The 18,993-nt window shown below is 36.7% G+C and overlaps 1 protein-coding gene across 3 annotated transcripts in view; it reads left to right on the forward strand.

Moving 5' to 3' along the window:
* The window catches only part of LYAR (Ly1 antibody reactive), an 11,560-nt gene extending 571 nt beyond the window's left edge, over positions 1–10,989 (forward strand). For 2 of the 3 annotated variants that reach the window (XM_074865768.1, XM_074865767.1), the window contains exons 2-9: positions 72–260; positions 1,201–1,315; positions 3,534–3,641; positions 4,933–5,016; positions 6,871–7,207; positions 7,456–7,560; positions 8,482–8,567; positions 10,635–10,989. In XM_074865768.1, coding sequence (XP_074721869.1) covers positions 139–260; positions 1,201–1,315; positions 3,534–3,641; positions 4,933–5,016; positions 6,871–7,207; positions 7,456–7,560; positions 8,482–8,567; positions 10,635–10,889 — 1,212 coding nt within the window. In that variant the 5' untranslated portion in view covers positions 72–138 and the 3' untranslated portion in view covers positions 10,890–10,989. Of the gene's footprint in view, positions 1–71; positions 261–1,200; positions 1,316–3,533; positions 3,642–4,932; positions 5,017–6,870; positions 7,208–7,455; positions 7,561–8,481; positions 8,568–8,833; positions 10,139–10,634 lie in introns of those variants that run through there. The other variant, XM_074865769.1, reaches the window with a different exon arrangement.
* The last annotated feature ends 8,004 nt before the right edge of the window (positions 10,990–18,993 follow it).

Here is an 18,993-nt window from a genome sequence, read left to right on the forward strand (position 1 = left end):
GGCATTTCTTTCTGGCCATCCAAGTGCTTTTTTCAAGCTGTCAATGTAAGATCTCCTCCTTGTATTTCCAGGGCTGTGCTTGAGCGGGGAGAGAAGGGGTTGCACCCATTTCACGGAAGCTGCTGACCACTTACCAACATGGTAGTTTTCACGTGCGATGCGTGTGGAGAATCTGTGAAGAAAGCACAAGTTGAAAAGCATGTGAACATCTGCAGAAACTGTCAGTGCCTTTCTTGCATGGATTGTGGCAAGGATTTCTGGTAGGTAAAGGATGGGAAATAGCCTTGTTCACTCTGCAGTGGTTGTCAAAAATACAAGATTTTCCTATGGTACATTAGAATTAAATTCGGCAATTTCTAAACAATTCATTTTTGGATTTAAAAATTATACATGTTTATATCATTTCAAGCTTAATCATCCAAGTTTGAACCGCAAGGACAACTAAACCACACAGTAAACAGAGTTGCAATTTCTTCTTTTGCAGTTATAAGTGACAGTGCTTTTGGCTTCTGGTCATCAACAGCTGTTCCTTACTCTGTGATTGCAGAGAGAGTGAGACTGGCAATGACAACAAAAATTCTGAATTTGGTTTTCATTTCTCAGAACTCAAGAAAGTAGGGCTGCTATCTGCTTTCAAAATGTAAACATATGAATTTGCATTAGAAAATAAGATTGTCCTCAGATGGTGATTATATTTCTTAATACTTCACTGACAAAAGATCTGTGTTATTTATTCCTTTTTGGCCCACTGACACATTGGTCAGAACTACACTACCACATTAGTATATATCTATATTTAGGAATTAGGTTTTTGCAGGCATTTTTCACCTGCTTTTCTAGTTTTAAAATGTGTCAACGTGAGTAGTAAAACACAGATATATGTTAATAGCTGTGCATACGTTACATGTACAAATGCACATAAGTTACAGAGTCAGTAAGAAAAGCAGCAGTATACTGAAGAGTCAGATCTGATTTTGCAAGTCAGAAATGTTCACTGAAGGCTGTAGTGTGACAAAAATGTCAGCAGTCTTATAAGCATGTACTTTAAGCACATCAAACTTTACCCATGTAAGAGCTGACAGTATTAAGGTTTAAATGATAGATGCTATTGACTATTACTTTAGTTTGTTGATTGTCTTGTTGGTAGTTTGAACGCTGAAACACTTTAGTGAACTACAGTTAAAAATCTCCTGTGTTCAGGGGTGACGATTATAAGGAACATGTCAGGTGCGTGAGTGAAGACCAGAAATACGGTGGAAAAGATTTTGAAGCCAAAACTAACAAAGGAGATGCTAAACAACAGGAGTGGATTCAGGTAAGGTTTGGACTATATGCAGATATGATAAATAACTATTGTTTATAATCGTTGAAGACACAGGAGAGGCTATACTGGGTCAAACCAGAGATCTGTTTTTCCCAATAGCCACAGCTTTCTTTTGGCAATTCCTTGGTAGATCTATTGCTTATCCTGGTAAGAAACGCAACTTTTGTTTGTTTTCAATCTACCTCTTACTAATTTGATTTCATGTTCCCTAGTTCTTGCATACAAAGAGGCATTGATCATTGTCCACCCTCTTCATGCCACATAGGCTTTTGCAGACCTCTGTCAGGCATCCCTCCCCATCTCATAGTCTCTGTTCCAGGCTGAAAAGTCCTACCCTGCTCAGTTGTTCTTCATATGTAAATGATATCGTTGGTCCTCTGAAGTCTTCCCAGTTCTACTGTGATCTTATGAAATGAGGTTATAAAAACTACGTACACCATTTCAGATATGGATGAACCACAGATGTACTTTATGTCATAATGATGTTTTATGCATACTCCTTTATTTTTTTAAAACCCAGTTAGATATAATTAGTTAGACCACCTTTATCCATGGATTTGTTGTTTTCTATCTTGTGTAGAACTCAGTCTAAGAAAGTACTAAGCTACATGCATACTCAAGGCATATGAATAATAACATTGAAGTCAACAGATTAGTGCCATTGATGAGACTGAGCTTTGTTTGAGTGCATTGTTGAAAGGCAGTATGATGTGAATGCTATTGCTTATGAAAAACTGTTAGCCTTCCTCAATAATAAGTACTTTCTACACAGAAGGGTGAGGTATTACTACAGAAGGTCCTTTTCTGGTAGTCTTAACACATCCACAAAACATTTTGGTAAACACATTTTCAGAAGTACAGGAAGTCTCTCCAGTGTCCAGTGGCTACATCTTTAAATAATGGGAAGCTCAGAGCCTTTTTTCCCCCCCAGGCATCAGTGCTGTTCAAGTAATTGCCATAAGGCCCTGGCCTGACTTCCTCTGTTCTCTTGTGCTGGCACTTGTAGCATAGCAATATGCCTGAGCTGTCTCATAGGGATTAATGGTTGTTGAAGCTGTCATTGCTGCCAAAAGAAATGCATGTCAAACTGTGGACTCAAAGTTAGCCTGATTTTTCACAATTAAATTCAAAAGTTTGTAAAAACCAATCAGTTGGCAATTGCTTTTCTTAATGTAGGTCTTTTTCACATTGCAAGAATCCCCTATGTGATCCAGTTACTTTACTTTTAAATGGTTTTATTACAGGTTTTAACTTTTACATTCCAAAAGCATTGGTGAGCTGTCCTGCTTGCCTCTGCTTACTATATAGGTATAAATATTTATATAGATAACTTTGACACATCTTATGGTCTAAGCAAAGGTTAGTGTTTTTCCCGGGCGTATTGAACGGTTTGTTTGAACGGGCTATACAGTCTGTGGGTACTGGGTGATTTCTATCCAGTGTGTTTCTGACTTGAGTATCTTGCATGTATCATTTGATCATTATGAGTGGACTGAGAGCAGCCCTGTGGAGAAGGACTTGGGGGTATTGGTGGGTGAAAAACTGACTATGAGCCAGCAATGTGCGCTCGCAGCCCAGAAAGCCAACTGTATCCTGGGCTGCATCAAGAGAAGTGTGGCCAGCAGGGTGAGGGAGGGGATTCTCCCCCTCTACTCTGCTCTTGTGAGACCCCACCTGCAGTGCTGTGTCCAGCTCTGGGGGCACCAACATAAGAAGGACATGGACCTGCTCAAGAGGGTCCAGAGGAGGCCACGAATATGATCGAGGGCTGGAGCACCTCCCTTATGAGGACAGGCTGAGAGAGTTGGGGTTATTCAGCCTGGAGAAGAGAAGGCTCTGGGGACGCCTTAGAGTGGCCTTCCAGTACTTAAAGGGGGCCACAGGAAAGGTGGGGAGGGACTCCTGATCAGGGAGTGTAGTGTTAGGATGAGGGGTAACGGTTTTAAACTGAAAGAGGGCAGATTTAGATTAGATATAAAGAAGAAATTCTTCACTGTGAGGGTGGTGAGACACTGGAACAGGTTGCCCAGAGAAGTTGTGGATCCCCCCCTCCCTGGAAGTGTTCAAGACTTGGTCTAGTGGAAGGTGACCCTGCCTGTGGCAGGGGGGTTGGACATAGATGATCTTTAAGGTCCCCTCCAACCCAGACCATTCTGTGATTCTATGATTATGCTTCTTTGCTGATTTAATTCTGGTTTTCTTCATTCAGAAAATTCATCAAGTAATGAAGAAGCCAAACATAAGCCCTAAAGTGCGGAACATTCTGGAGCAAATGCGTGCCTTTGATAATATTCCAAGAAAAAAAGTAAAGTTTCAGGTATGTTTTAATAGAGATTTGTAGTAATCCATGCAATGAGCTTAAAAATAGACTTTCTTAGCAATAATAAAGGTGGGACAAGTTGCTTATTTGGGCATTGATTAGGTGTTAAGCTACAGACTCCCCATTCAAGCTTAATCTATATGTGTAGGCTTGTTCTTTTCTTACGACCTTTCTTTTTTTCTATGTGCAATTTCTATTGAATGTCCAAATTCTTAGACATACTTTTAAAGGATTCTTATTTTTGTGGCTTTGTTTTTGCCCGGTAAAGGCAAGATACTGGTTTGAGAGTTTTCCTGTTGCTCAGTATTCTGACAGAATCTCCCACACTGGATGCTTCACGAAACTTTGCGTCACAGCCAAAGCATATTCCAAATGTGTCATGTGGTATCAGTAAAGAATTAATGACAAGGTGGCCTATTTCTTTTTTCTGCTCTGTGCCTCAGATTGTGAGGCTGAGAGAAGATCATGATTACATCCAGAACATTCAAATAAAACGTAATAGAGCTGCAGTGAAATTGCTGCTAGCAAGCTGAAGGTTAGAATACTTTTCTACAAAATTAATGTTGTAAGCAGGGAAAGTGATACTGTCTAGAAGCCTCTTTCTTTTTGGTAAGATACGTTGTAGTGGAAGATCAAAAGTTGTTGTAGTTCATTGTTCCAGTATACTATTGCAGCTTTCCTAGGATTTTGATTGCAACATTAGGTTTTACTTGGAGTTCCACATTCCTCAAAGTTGATTTGTTGCCGATAGTGTGAGCATATTATAAGTAGAAATTTACTGCTTTGTTTTAATTTTCAGGAGAAACTCCTGCAATAGCCCCAATAACTTTCCAGTGTTTGCATTGAGATACTTGCTTAAATTTTACTTTTCTTTAATAAACTAAGATATCCCATTAGGAGCATGACCATCTGTCCAGTACACAAGTAAATAAAAAACATCAGATCCTTAATATTTTTTCTCATGGGAACAGTCAGAAAGTTTGGTAGGACATTAGTATAACCAGCTGTATTCAAAAAATGAGGATAGTCTTTTATGTATGTTTCCCTCTTCTGGATTACTATTGGTGAGGCCATTGAGAGAGGCATGGTATAGCCTTGTAACAATACGTAAACACTATGTGAAACAATTTAACATGGAGGTTTAAGAGATTCATAGAGAGTAAACATCTAACGAGATCTTAATCAGAAGAAGTGATTGGAGACTTAAATGAAAAATAAAAACAGGAACCAAATATGTGGTAATCAAGAGATGCACCTTTTCAGTTACTGTTGGTTTTTGTCTGCACAGAATTGGATGAAGAACAGTTTGAGAATTACTGACAGCACTTTGCAAGACCAGGTGTGGGATATTTTCTCTGAAGCAACCAGAAATGTAAGTTTAGTTAGAGATACAACATTGTTCAACCTGAATGGAGTCAAAAATACTGGAAGAAAAACCTTTCACACTCCCTTTGTAGATGTTGGCAGAAATACTGTCTCCCACTGTTACAGTGGATTATGTTATATAATATTCCTAGACTAAATTGCTGGTTTTCGGAACATACTGTTGCTGAATTAGTTTGCACATATGGTTGTGATTAAAAACTTGGACACTGTGACAAGATTGTACTAATCAGAAGGCTAATTTAACTTTATTCTGTGCTATTAGTACATAAGGAAAGGGAAAACCACTGCCTTTATCATATTGGTTTCAGTCTTTTACCCCACTGTAAGAAGGAATAAAACAACCTTTTTTCAGATCTTTATTGGCCTCAAATTAATGTGCATTGGAGTGTGAAATTAAGAGCACCTAGTTTATCTATTTCCTTAGTGGAGAGAGATGAGATCCTTCAGTTTGTGGTGCAGATTCCCTTCACTTCTGTGTCCAAATCATGGACTCACGCTGGCCTTTTTCTCAGCATCTAGTTATTTGCTATTTCAGTACTAGCTTAGCATGTTTTGCTAGGGTGTTGTTTTGATTGTTTGTTTTACATCAATTACTGCTACTAGAAAGCGTACTTCTCTGTTGATGTAAAAATGCTCTTCTCCCCCCAGCTTCTGAGGAAGAGTGCAGGCATAGCTCTGAGGTTAATCCCTTGTTGATCATGCTTCATGCTCCTGATTTGATGATTCCAGTTAAATCTATTTGTAATTTTTCTGGAGAATCCAAATATAAGAGCCAGGAAGAAAAGAAATAATTTTTTTTAAGCATATGAACATAACGTAAACTCAGCACTGAATTTCAAGTACATTAATTCTGAGTTGATACAACTTCACTAAAGCCATAAGCAGTTCCTTCTTAATTTAAATTGAATTTTTTTAAAAAAATAAATCTTGAATCTGAACAATTACTTTATTTAAACACATGTAAACAATTTAAATTTTCCGTAGAATATAGTATTAAAGTAAAATACATTACACAACTTTCTTGCTCGGATCGTTACAACATGCTGTTAAGAGTTCGTAAAAACATCTCAAGATATTCTTTAATACGTGCTTTGAAGTGTATGTACTCAAAGGAAGTTCTTAAGTGGAATTCAAATTGAATTGAAATTACTCTTTACAAAAACATGTTGGTATTAAGTTGCTTGTATAAACATGTTATTCTCTTTCTAAATAGCCACATTAACATTTCAATAACTGTATTTCACTTCTAATTATTAAGGTTTAATTAAAGATAAAAATGTTCATTATTATATTAATTCTTCTACAAGAAAATTATAAGACCAGGAACACCAAATATGTTAAGGTGAGAAAAGTACAATTAAAACAATAAGCAGTGCCTTTATTGACATCATGCAATAATAATTTGTTGTCCCAGACATATCCCAAGACAGGGAACTGGATAGCAAAACTAAGATTATTACTCGAGGGATGTATATTTGGGAATAGGTTCTGTATCTTGCTGTAATATGCTGTATTTTTGTCTGCATAAATCAAAGAGTTGTCTCTCCCTTAATTACATTTAGCAAATGTTTAAAAACCACACAGACAATTATTTCAAATAGGAATTACATGTGTTGTAAGATAACATTTCTTCTGTGATGTTAAGTTAATTAGCATTTAGGCTGTTGAGTTAGAAGAATCAGACACACTACTTAGTGCTATTTCTCATGTAACTGGTGTCACCACGTGTAAGCACTTTAATTAATTCAGAATATTAGTGTTCTTCATGACTGATGTAGAGAAAAGTTGCAATGTCAAAAAAGTCATGTAAAAATTGTAATAATCTGTCTTTCAACAAAAGATTTCATGTGAGAAAGAGCAAGACAAACCACAAAAAAAGGAAGAGGGGCAGTCTGCAGAAACTGGGGAAAAAACAATGGCAGAAGAAAATGGAGTTACAGATGATAAAATTGAGAGGAAAAAGAATAAGAGAGAACGAAAAGAAGAGAGACAAAAGAACAAAAAGAAGGAGAAAAAAGACTTGAAATTAGAAAATCAGTCAGAAGTAAAAAAGAGTAAAAAGTCCAAAAAAGGAAAGGAGAGCTTGGAGAATGAATTTGAAATAAATGGAAATGGCCATCAGAGTGAAATAGAAGAGGAAACAAATGTAAAGAAACGCAAACATAAACATGCAGAAGGTATCCATTCTACACTTTATATTTTTATTTGTTTTCAAGATGCTTTTTCTCAATGCCTTAAAGCTCAATAATCTACCTAAGTAGAATTTTTTAAGTAGTAAGTTACATACACAAATGAGATTATTTTTTAACACTGTAGTTGCACAGTCCTTTTATAAAATTGGAACCTCATTTCAAATATAAACTCATGTTACAAGAACTTTTCGTTTTATAATTTTTCGTGTATGTTTATCCAATTCCATCTCTAGAGGACCCTCATATCACAACAAAGAGAATGAAAACTGAAAACATTTCAGAAGACATGGAAACAGAAGACACCAATGGCAATGAAGAAAATGTGGGAACAGATAAAGGTATTCTTAAAGGGGGAGTTTAGATAGTTACAAAACTATTCTGCAGAAGACCTAATGCAGAATATAAATACAGTGCTTTTGCAGCAAACCATGAAATAAACTGTGCCTCAGTGTACATATATATATATATATGCATATTCAGTATACATACCAGTTCCAGAGGAAGTAGCCTGTGCTACACATAACACCTGATGCTGAATTACTTCTCTCATTTGTTGCTTCTGCTGTGCTGGCAGCCTTTGGCTGCACTTGCTTTCACTGGGCAGTGAGGAATTTGGCACATTTGTTCCACCACAGCAGGTCTCTTCCCTGCTGCCAGGCACGTTAGCCAACATAGAGGAAAAAGGGTGACAGCTCTTTTATATCTCTTTGTATCTTTTCTATCCCCATTTTTGCCCAGTGAATCATAAATTGGACTTTAGCTGTGTTGGACCTTAGTTCATGCTTAGGTAAACCTACTTATGCCTGTCATCCAACACACTTTTACTGTTGGAGAATGTCTGTACTTGAACACACAGATTGTTTATTTGGAAACTACCAACTAATGACCTCCAAAGTGGGTCCTGTGCAGAACTGACCACCTGTGCTCTAAGGGTGGAGATGCAGGATCTTCCCAGCTATTCTTGTATTATCTAAGAGTTGCTGCTTAAAGCTGAAGCACAGAAGTTAAGTAAATGCAATCCTGACCCTGGTTGTTCACGTACTATGTAGGTTTTCCATGTCTATCCTATTATAGTCTTCAGAAATAGCCTACCTGATTTCATGCTTAAGACGCTCTGCTGTTGTAGGGTCAGTAAGATAACTGTTGTGGTAGCTGAACTGGTTCCAGAATTAGGAGATTGAAGGCTGGTTCCTGCTAGAGAAGAAGACCTGGAAATACCTAATTTTACTAATGATGTTGTACACCTAATTATTTTCTAGGTAAATTCAACTGGAAGGGAACCATCAAAGCTGTTCTGAAACAGGCTCCAGACAATGAAATTTCAATTAAAAAACTAAGAAAAAAGGTAATGTTCACCGTGGGGGTTTTAATCTTCCTTGGTCTTGTGATGCTTAAGTTCTTAAAATCCCAAATAAGCAAAAAAGTTTGATGTTATTTAACAGAATATCAATTGGTAGAATGTCAACTGAAGGAAATGTTCTTTATTGCTAACGGGACTACAGAAGTTGAATGCTAAATTAGCATAATAGATCCCATGCTAACATGAATGTATTACTGCTTAAAGTGGGATCATCTTTGCTAACTCAGAACTGTTCCTTTGTCTTTGTGCAGGTTATAGCTCAGTATTATGCGGTAGCTGGTGAACATCACAAATCAGAAGAGGATATTCTAGTCATATTTAATAAGAAAGTGAACAACAATCCCAAATTTAAAGTTTTAAAGGACAAAGTTAAACTCCTGAAATAAGAGTTGCATACTTTTCATAACCTTTGCATTTTAATCTTGCAGACTGAGTCAAATTCTTCTGTCAGTTGTACAAATACCGTGCATTGGTCTCAATTTAAATTGTGTATGAGAGAGCAGAATTTAACTTTTAAGACTGGATTCTTCTTCTTTTTCTAGATTTATCACGGAACATTTTCAGATATTTTATTTTTTGATTTTATGGAAAATGTATATTTTTGGTACAAGTTTTAAGAGGCATTGAAAATTATTGCTGCCTACTGTATTAAAAGTCTTCCAGTAATGGATATAATTTATAAGTATGAATGTTTATCAGGACCTGGATTGTGTGGATTTTTGCAGAAACTATTCTAAGACCAAATAGGATTTTCATATTCAAAAACACACCATGGAATAAATGTTTTGTTATGCTAAAATTCAAAATGGTATGACTGATGGCCCCTTTCAGCACCGTAGGTGGTATATGCAGGCTTTAATAACCTGTTAATTTTGTGTTGTAAAATGCACAGTTAAAGTGTCAAAAGTTTGTGTATGTAATATTGCACATGCAGTGAAAATCTAAAGACTGAGTTACCTGTATATGCATAACTACTGAATGTTTTAACTAGTAATGCAACTGACTTCAGTGTAAGTGGTCACATAAACTAAAAATTGACTGATGAAATAAATTACTTTCAAACACCACCTTAAATGTAATAGGTATTGCCACTTTGATTGTATAATAAATCTACAAATTGTACAAAATTTGAAGAGGCTGTTACATTGCAGTCACTGAAACAGTTTAGGCAGGCCAGAAATCTTACACATTTACAAGAGATAGAGTTTCCTGGGGAAAGTTACTTGAAGTTTATAGGATTTTATGCAAATGCAAAATAATTCCAGATAGGGAGTTTCCTACCATGAGATAATCTGTTAAAAACAGTGGTAGAAAGCCAGTGAAAATTTCTTGCAGTAGATAGCATAGTGTTTTGCAAATCATCATAGTGATTTCAAGCAGATACACTTTTATAAAACTCCATAATATCTGAATTTATAGAATTATTGAATATATTAAAAGTATAAATAAAAAAAACCCTGTCTGATAATAGTGGGTCCAGTTTTTCTGAGTACCTATTTGTCTTGTTTATTATAAAAGTTGTAATAAAAATATCTAATAAAATTAAGATGTCTTCAGTAAGTGTTTGTTGTTAATTCATGGAAATGGCTTTAGAGATAAATAGAATAAAATTTATTTACAGACATGGAGAAACTTCAGAGAAGTTTGAACACACTGCAAAGCTTAGATTTCTTTGTTTGTTTTTAATTTAGGAAAGTACATGTACGAATAAGTCCTTGTCAGTGAAACTGAAATTAATACAGTGCTTTTTATCTTTTCACTGTATTTTACAACAAATACTGTTACATTAAGATTGTAAATAGTTTTGTTACAGTAATTTACAGGTTTTTTGTTTAGAATTCAGTCCAGATTATGCCATTCTCTTCTACTGTTGTTGACCACAACACATGTTTGACACGTATAGAAACTACATTTGCTGAACTCTTGCTGATGATATCCTAAGTTCTTGTGACTCAGCAGCAGGTGCGGGTGCAGTCAGCGGCTGCTACAGTTGTGGCAGCTAATCCTGTGCTGTTCCTCCCCCCTGACGCTAGGATCTGACCTCTCTTTCAGTCCTACACTTCAAAAGGCCGGTCCCGTGTCCACAGCCCAGGATCGCCTTCCCGCTCTGCCCCGCTCTCACCAGCCCGCTGGTCCCAGCTGCCCTGTCGTGGGTGCATCCCGCAGCTGGGGTCCGTTCCTGAGCAGGGCAGCAGAAGCGCGCTCTGCTCAGTGAGTTGTGGAGTGGCACTACGGCCATACCACTGCTGGCAGCTGGCATTACCCGCAGGTTTTTTCAATGAAGGCCTACTATTGATGTGCTCATGAACTCATCAGCTGAATCTTTTTTCCTTTTTCAAACTGGTAAGGGCAGTTTGAGTTGTTCATGCTATGCATTTAAAAATAAATATTCACAGGAAATTCTTACTTTGGAGTGTTGCAAGTTATCTTTTACAGCTTGGGAGAATAGCAGTTTCTGCTCATGAAAAGCATCAGCATTTTCTAATCCACAGACCAAAAAGATGATCTCTATCAGATGAAACAAATTAAGAATCTAAAAGAACCTCTGAAATTGTGCAACAGTTCTTTTTATTCAGTCCAACAGATAACCAGATACGTGGTTCCTGTCATTGCCAAGTTCTGGTGTCTGATGCTCAGGGTTTACTTCAGCAGTCTCTGAACAAAGCGAAGCAGCAGACTGACTACATGTTCAGAAACACCATGTATCAGTTTAAAGCTGAAAATACAGCTGAATACTGTATCAAATCAACAGTACCCAGATCTAACTAGGACATTTTTTCCTGCAGTAACTGTTGCGATTGTCAATGGTTCAAACACCTGACTTCCCTATGCATTGCCATGCTTGTGCTGGTAGTGCCTATGTTGGGTAGTGCACCTTATCCTTCCCCTGTCTGGGTAAAGGGCAAAGCAGAACCAGCTGCCATTCAGTTTTTTCCTAATGATTTGGCAGACATGGATCAAATTAATCTCTCTTTGTTGATGGTCACTAATGGGAGTCTATTGTGAATAAATTCTGTTATAATTACAATAGTATTGCCTCATTATACATTATTATAGTAGTATTACCTTTTCCTAGTCTATTGGCAAAAAGAAGGGACACGCTTTGTAGGTATGTTTTTCTTTCTAAATGTTCCTGGAAGTACTGTAGTATGGTAGACGAGCCTATGCCTCTAATTACTGATGACTTCAAGTGCTATTGAAGTCCATGCATAGTCACATTGACATACAACTCTCCAGTTAAAAAAAAAATCCAAACCAACCTCTGTGTTATTTCATTAGACAATTAATAGATTCCTCAGAGGACTGAAATTGGCTTTTCCAATTACAACAGATTGGAGCTTTAATCCTTGCAGCTAATGATGTCTCCATCAGATTGAAGTTACCCTGTTCTTTAAAACTACCAGCTTAGTGGTAATTGTTTCAGAGGGAGCCATAATCCCTTGCAGACCATTCAGAATATTTTTTGAAGACAGAAAAACAGTAAGACCTATCTAATTTCTATTTGGTTATTAATCAGCATGTTTACCAGTATTTTTTGAAATCCTATGGATCTGTTGCAATGAAGTTATGTACCTTGGATGCTCTTTTGTTTTTAAGTGGGGGGGAGGGTGTACAACCTTAAGATTTACCTAATGCAAGAGGCCAACAGTATCAATTTACTTGATTGCACTCAGAGAGCATGTAATGTTTAAAAATTATTATTCCAGACAGTATAGGAGAACACACAGAGGAAGGCACAACCCACAGCTGTAATGTGGAAACTTGCTGAGCACCTGCTTGCAGTTTAATATGTTCATGAAGCATTATTATCTGATCCCAACTTCTAGGTCAGATGATTAATTTGATTGAACAGCTCATCATTTGAGTGACTTTGGGGTCCGTCACCTTCCAGTACAAATGACAGGACTGACATCCATCCATCTGTGCATGCATGTATTTGAAGAAGGGAGATCTAGCTCACAGTAATTGCGGTGGTTCTGGGTGTTGTGCATATGCTGATCGCATGACTGCCATCCTTCCCTTTTGCTCTGTCTTTGATCATCAAAATTGACTACTGCAAGCAGATGCCTTTGATGCTGAGTTTGATGCCCACGGAAATTTAGCTGACATGATCCACAACTGATGTTTTAAATGCATTTGAAAACAGGCACATAATGAACCAGAGAGTTGATCATCTTTGATCTAGGTTCTCACCAGCAAAGTCAATTGATTAGGGTCATGCACGGACAGGAAAGTTGCAGGTGCCTTCATCAAACACACTGCTGACCTGCTCAAAAATACATATAGTGCAGAATATTTAAAAGAATGTCATGACAATACTAAGTAGTCCTTTATTTTATCCTTTTATCTGGCAGAACAGCTGTGGTATTGAGGTTTCTTTTAACAGCATGCCAGTGTACCAGGTTTGTGTTGCCATAGAGGACTTGACTGAACCACTGAGTTCATTTCTTGTAGTACTTGGCCATGAAGCCATCAAACCCACATTTGAGTAATGAGTTCAGCTGTGTACATGGGGAGATTCAGCAAAATCTAGCACACACTGCAGTCATACCATAAAGAAAACCCCAAAACAAACCCAACAGCAAACCAGCGACTGGTTTGCACGGATCTGTTGCAAACCCTCAAAATCAAAATGACAGGCTTACAATATTTCCATATTTTACTCTGATATCTTTCTAACAGATCTTACCTTTTGGTACATGAGTTGCTGTGCAGTTCAGATAACATTAATATTATGCAGGTCATTAAAATAAGACTTAAGTGTTAAGTGTTTGAACATTAAACAAACAAAAAACTGATGACCTGCAGCACCTCTTCAAATTCTTTAGACCAGGTGTTTTTAAAGCATCATCACCTTTCCCACTATTTTTTTTCTGTGCTTTCAGTACAAAGGCGCATTGCTTAATGTTGATTCTGCAGCGTGGCAGAATCATGCAGCTGATGGACATGCACTTTTTGTTGTGTTTTCTTCATTTGCAATCAACCAACAGTAATACTCAGAAAGGGACTTTATTATCTTGCTGCTGCCACTCTAGATACTGAGGAAAAGAGAGGGAGCCCTTCCAAACTTTTTCAGAGGCAGAAAAGTTACTGTAAAACATGCAACTTAAAAAAAAGGGCATAAGGTAGCACAAGTGCAAATTCTATTTTGTGCATTTCCTAGTTTAGTTGTATGAATGCATACCATTAAAGCTAGTATTTTAATATAGTTTGTACAGACAGATCTCAATAAATGAGAATATAAATACAGTTCTGATTTTACTAGCAAGAGCTGGGTATTTAAGTGTTATAGTATGAAAAAAGTCATAATAAATATTTACTTTGTAACTACATACTTCACACTTGTTCTGTTTCAAATTGAGATGTGAAAACAGATAAAATTAATGATAACAATTAACAGTTTTCCAGTATTCACTCTGTACTGTAATCACAGGTAACTTCTTTGTTATAACAGGGGTCAGGGTACTGAAAAATTAGTGCAAAAGAATGCTTGTACAAAGCTTCACTTAGCATTTTGGAATGCATATAATAAAATATGCCTTATTGTTAAAATTTTCCTTTTTAAAATACTGTCTTGGAAATTGAGTGTCTTGGTGGCAGGGAAGGAAGAATAAATGTAAATTAGAAAACTGTTTAAAGCTAGTGGCTTTCTTTACAAGTACAGCATAAGCATTTAAGCAGGGAATATAACCACTGAAAGAAAAAAAGCTTCAAAGGACAGCTACTTATTTGTTGTGCTTAGCCCTCCACTGTACTGGTGCATTAGAGTAGTTCATTCTTCTTTCTTCCAGTGAAAACTGATCCTCCCACCTGGTGCTATAATCCGATTGCATCAGTACAATGTAGTCAGACCCCAACATGAGTAGTGGCTTATAGCTGATGACCACAGGATACAGAGACCCAATACATGACTTCATTTGGAAACTTTTAAAGCTGTAACATTCACCCTTGTTAAGGAAATAAGAGAGCAAATATTAAGCTTTTTGTGTGAGATAAGCAAAAAAAGGCATATTGTTCTATACATTGAGCTGTATCACAGGTTACAAGATATTTCAGTCCATAAATTCAACATTTACCCCTTTCTTCTCCCAATTTAGCCTTTAAGAAAAAACAAGAATAAGTCCTCTAAGTTTCTCTTCTGCTCTCTCAGCCAAGAAAAGCAGCAGATTATGTTTCCCATCAGTACTTTTACAGGAAGTATTATTTTATATTGAATTCTAAATTTCACTTGGGCTACAGGAAGTTTTAGCAGTAACTTTTCTTTGTACTTGTTAAGATACAAGTCCTTTTGCACCTGTAACCTACCACTTTTCTTTGCACTTGTTGGGATATAATTCCTTTTGCAGCTGAATCCTCATGCTTTTATGCTCTCACAGGGTAAGGGCTGGAAAACCTTCAAGTTTTTTGCTTAGCTTGGACGTTTTTCCTGCAAGGCTGCAGATCACAAAACTTAATCCTTTCTCAAACATATCTTCATCTTATTTTTTTATTTATCCTTCCATTTAAAATTTATTCTAGAAGACTTAGAATTGTCCAGTCTTCAAACAGAGACTGTGTTTTGCCCTTCTCATTAGATCTTTTGTATAGAAACTACCCTTGCAACTCAACTCTGTATGTGAGTTACAGCAGAAGTAAAATAACTGACTTCCTACAGAAGTAGTTTTATAGTTCCTGAAATGACTTGAAAGTAACAGAAAAAGAGAAATTGTGTCTCTGTATGCCCACTCATTAAACTACTATTCTCAAACTTCTAGGTGGAATGCGTTAGTACTAAATTAGTATCAAAATCCTAATTGAGGCTTGATTACAGTCAAGCTCAACTCACATATATTTGTTTTATTAGAAAAAAAGTGCTTTTAAACATACTGAGATCCTCCTCTCAGGCAGCATGAAATCCATCTGAAAGTATTCAAGTCACTACATCTCATTTAGGTGACAAACCGAATGAAAAATAACACCAGAATTCTGCCTGCATTGCAGACGGCTCAAAACACGGGACTCTTACACTTTCGTTCTGTTCTTTGCAGTAGCCATGTAATGAACTCTTGAGATCCAGCCATTAATGTATAAATACAAAGCACGAAGTGCGCTTTTATACATTTGATTTTCTGCCCTTCTGCTGACTCTTGATGATGAGAAGGAATTCAGGGAAGAATACACAGCTATTGACACTGCATATTATCCATACATGACAAAGGCTAATGTTTTTCGTGGGTGAGACAGGACCAGAATTTTCTCCTACACTTTTCTTTCTTACCATTAAAGCAAGTGCTTCACTTAGAAGCCAATACTTTGTGTCTGCACTTCTAAATCAATTGCTAGTATAAAAGCTTTTACTGAATTGTACAGACATCTCTTATGTTTAGAGCGTTGTACTGATTTTTTTCCCATCTATCCATTCTACCATTTACTGTAAGAAATTTTATGAACTGTTTGTTCCTACAATTTCCTTGTCTTACACCATGAAATATGTTTCCACTTCCCTTCTTGCTGCTACAATTCTGTCTCACATATAATACCTTTGAAAGTTCAGCTTTTTTGATGAATTTTCAGAACTTAACTGGTTTCAGAAGTTAGCACTGGATAAGTTTTCTAGAGAAGAAAAAATATGAACTCAGTCTATGTTCTTAAAGACCTGTTTAAGTTAAGCAGATTAGCCAATTGTAACAGGAATTGTACAACTATTCTCCAGCTAAAATTTCAAATTCAGGTATTGCTGAATTTAGCTTCATACCAGCAATCATCTTTCTTCCTTTCTCTCTCTGACAGTATAGTACTCTGCCAGTGTTCTCTCTAACTCTGCTGTCCAATTACAATACCAGATCAAAATATATGAAAAATTGACCCTACAGGATACATACGTGGTAATGGACTGTGAAGGACAATGGTAAAGAAAACCCGCTTAAAAACCTGAATGAAGCATGTAAGAGATTTGTTTCATGTTTTTCAGGACTCCACAGAGAAATTTCTCCAGGCAAACAGCATGAGCTGAACTCCACACTACCTACATCAGTGAGATGTTCCTATGCTGAACACATTATGGAAGTCATCTGTACTTTCCAGTCTTGTTAACAGTGAGATGCACATGCCCAAGAAGGTTTGTCCCTGTTTCATTACAGCAGTCCAATAACAGGCAGTGGGGACACTAGACCACCTCCAAAACAATAGTTAATATGCTACCACAGCCTAAAAAAATGCTAATCTCTATCAATACAGAAATAAAATGTCACACCTAAAGACAGCAATACTCTGGTAGAGCAAGTGTTCGATGAATAATAAACTTGAATGCCCATTCCCACAATTGAGTCTTTCCTGTGTGAATTAGATCTGTGATCTTCATTATTAAAAAAACCACCACATACCAAAAAAACAACCCAAATCTTTAGGATGTTCCTAAACGCCCCAAGTATGAAATTCTTGTCATATTGTAACAGATGCATGGTTGCACAGACTTTTTCCTCAGTGAAGAAATCAGTTTCAGTAATTCCCAAGTGTTCCCTTTCCCACCCTCCCACATCTGGCCATTTGTCTTTGCCTCTCCACCACACCCCGCATTTCTGAAGGCTTTTAAAACCAGATCAAATCCTCAACCTGAGAGGTATTATATACCACCACTGGGGACTGAGTAGTCAAGAACAATTACAGATGGAGCATTGCTGCCAAATGCTTTGTATCATTAAACTGTAGTCTTAGGAAAACATTTTGAGAGTCACTGTACTCCCTAAGAAAGTATGCATAGTTAAGTGAAACTAAACTCAAGAAATTATTTAGGAGAGCAGAAGATTTACTTAGCAACTTCTAGGAGAATGGTTTACCCAGAGTTATTTAATGGGTTTTGTTTACACGTTTGAAGATCCAAGCTGGAATGAACAGTCTTCTCATTTTATATCCTTAATGCTGATTATAGCAAAAGGCAAGAGTCAAGCACTGAAACAACTTAACACTCTTAATCTGGACAATTGAGGGTGTTGAAATGGTCTTCTATCAAATAAATACTTCAAATTAATGTTCTGGACCAGCTACTTTTTTGTAATTTGCAGACAACTTTCAAGGTGAAGAATAACATACCTAGATAAATCAGACGACATTATTTGGTGTGTTCTTTTTCTGTGCTCTTAGATGCCCTCTTCACCTGTTTAACTGCCTTTATATCTTCTGCTTTCTTTTTCTTCATGAAGTTCAAATGCTTGCATGCTTATATATAGTGCATTCTTGGTATCAAACACACTATTATATGTATTGTTTCATTCCTAAAGGTCAGTTCAGGGCTGCACTGTAATTTAATACTCGCATGAGAATTCAACTTGAGTTCAATAGTTTGTATATGTACCACATTCTGAGTTGATTGAGTTTTAACCTTCAGTTTTTTTCAGATCTGCATTCAGTTATTCACACCAAGTGCTTTTAGGTCCTTTGCTGATTTTTTTCCATTGTACTGAATTTAAAGTAATTAAAAGAACGCTAGATGAAAGCAAGAGAACTGTAGTACTATTTGAAGGCTTTTTTCTTACCTAGACAAGATAGACAATGTATTTACTTTTTCACTCAGTGTAAGAGAGGATATGCAATGCTTTACTCCAAGAACAATGTTCCAAAAGGACTGACAGTCTCTATCCATCCAATCCTTTTACTCCTGATAGTGGAACATAAGCAGTAGATGACTACTCACTTTATTATTACTCAGTTAATGAACGGAAAACATGGAGTATATTGCACAATCATTCCTCAAAATGAAGAATATGCCTACACTGTATCCAACCTCCTTCGGCTACAAATGAACATGTGGAGAGAGGAGCCAGCCCCACTTAGAGAAGAAATGAAAAAAAATCCAACTGGGTCTTTTGTGAACAGATAACATCAAGGCTAATTTAGCTATTGACTTCTGTAATGGGGAAAAAGTTACAAATATTTGCTAGAATACTAGAAAACTAATTTGACTTTCTAAAAGTGAGAATTTAACTGAGAAATCTAATTAGAAGTCTAAAATTTATATGTACCAGTCAAAGAACATAAAAAGCTACCACTTGTGTGTGTGTCGTTATCTGTAAATCAACACACAACTAATCAGTATATAGCAAATACTCAGCAAGCAACAAGAAAATGAATTTCAAAATATCCAACTAGATTGCAAAATTCAGCTTTCACTTACAACTGCAAAACCTGAATATTTAAAAACATTCAAATAACTTACAAAGCATTCTTTTCTATTTAAGAGAAAAGAATGTGAAGGTGTTGAAGTTGGTTTCCAAAAATGTGGGAAGAATTCACGTTATGTGAGAGACCAGGAATACAGTTAACAAAAAAATTGCTGCAAACTCTACCCTTTGTACATTTCCTTCACAGAATCTTCAAATTCACAAATTTCTTCCACAGTCTGTTAATTAAATTTATCAGATCGAACACCACATTT

This window comes from Strix uralensis, chromosome 4, assembly GCF_047716275.1.
Source record: "Strix uralensis isolate ZFMK-TIS-50842 chromosome 4, bStrUra1, whole genome shotgun sequence".
In the NCBI taxonomy this organism is placed as follows: domain Eukaryota; kingdom Metazoa; phylum Chordata; class Aves; order Strigiformes; family Strigidae; genus Strix; species Strix uralensis.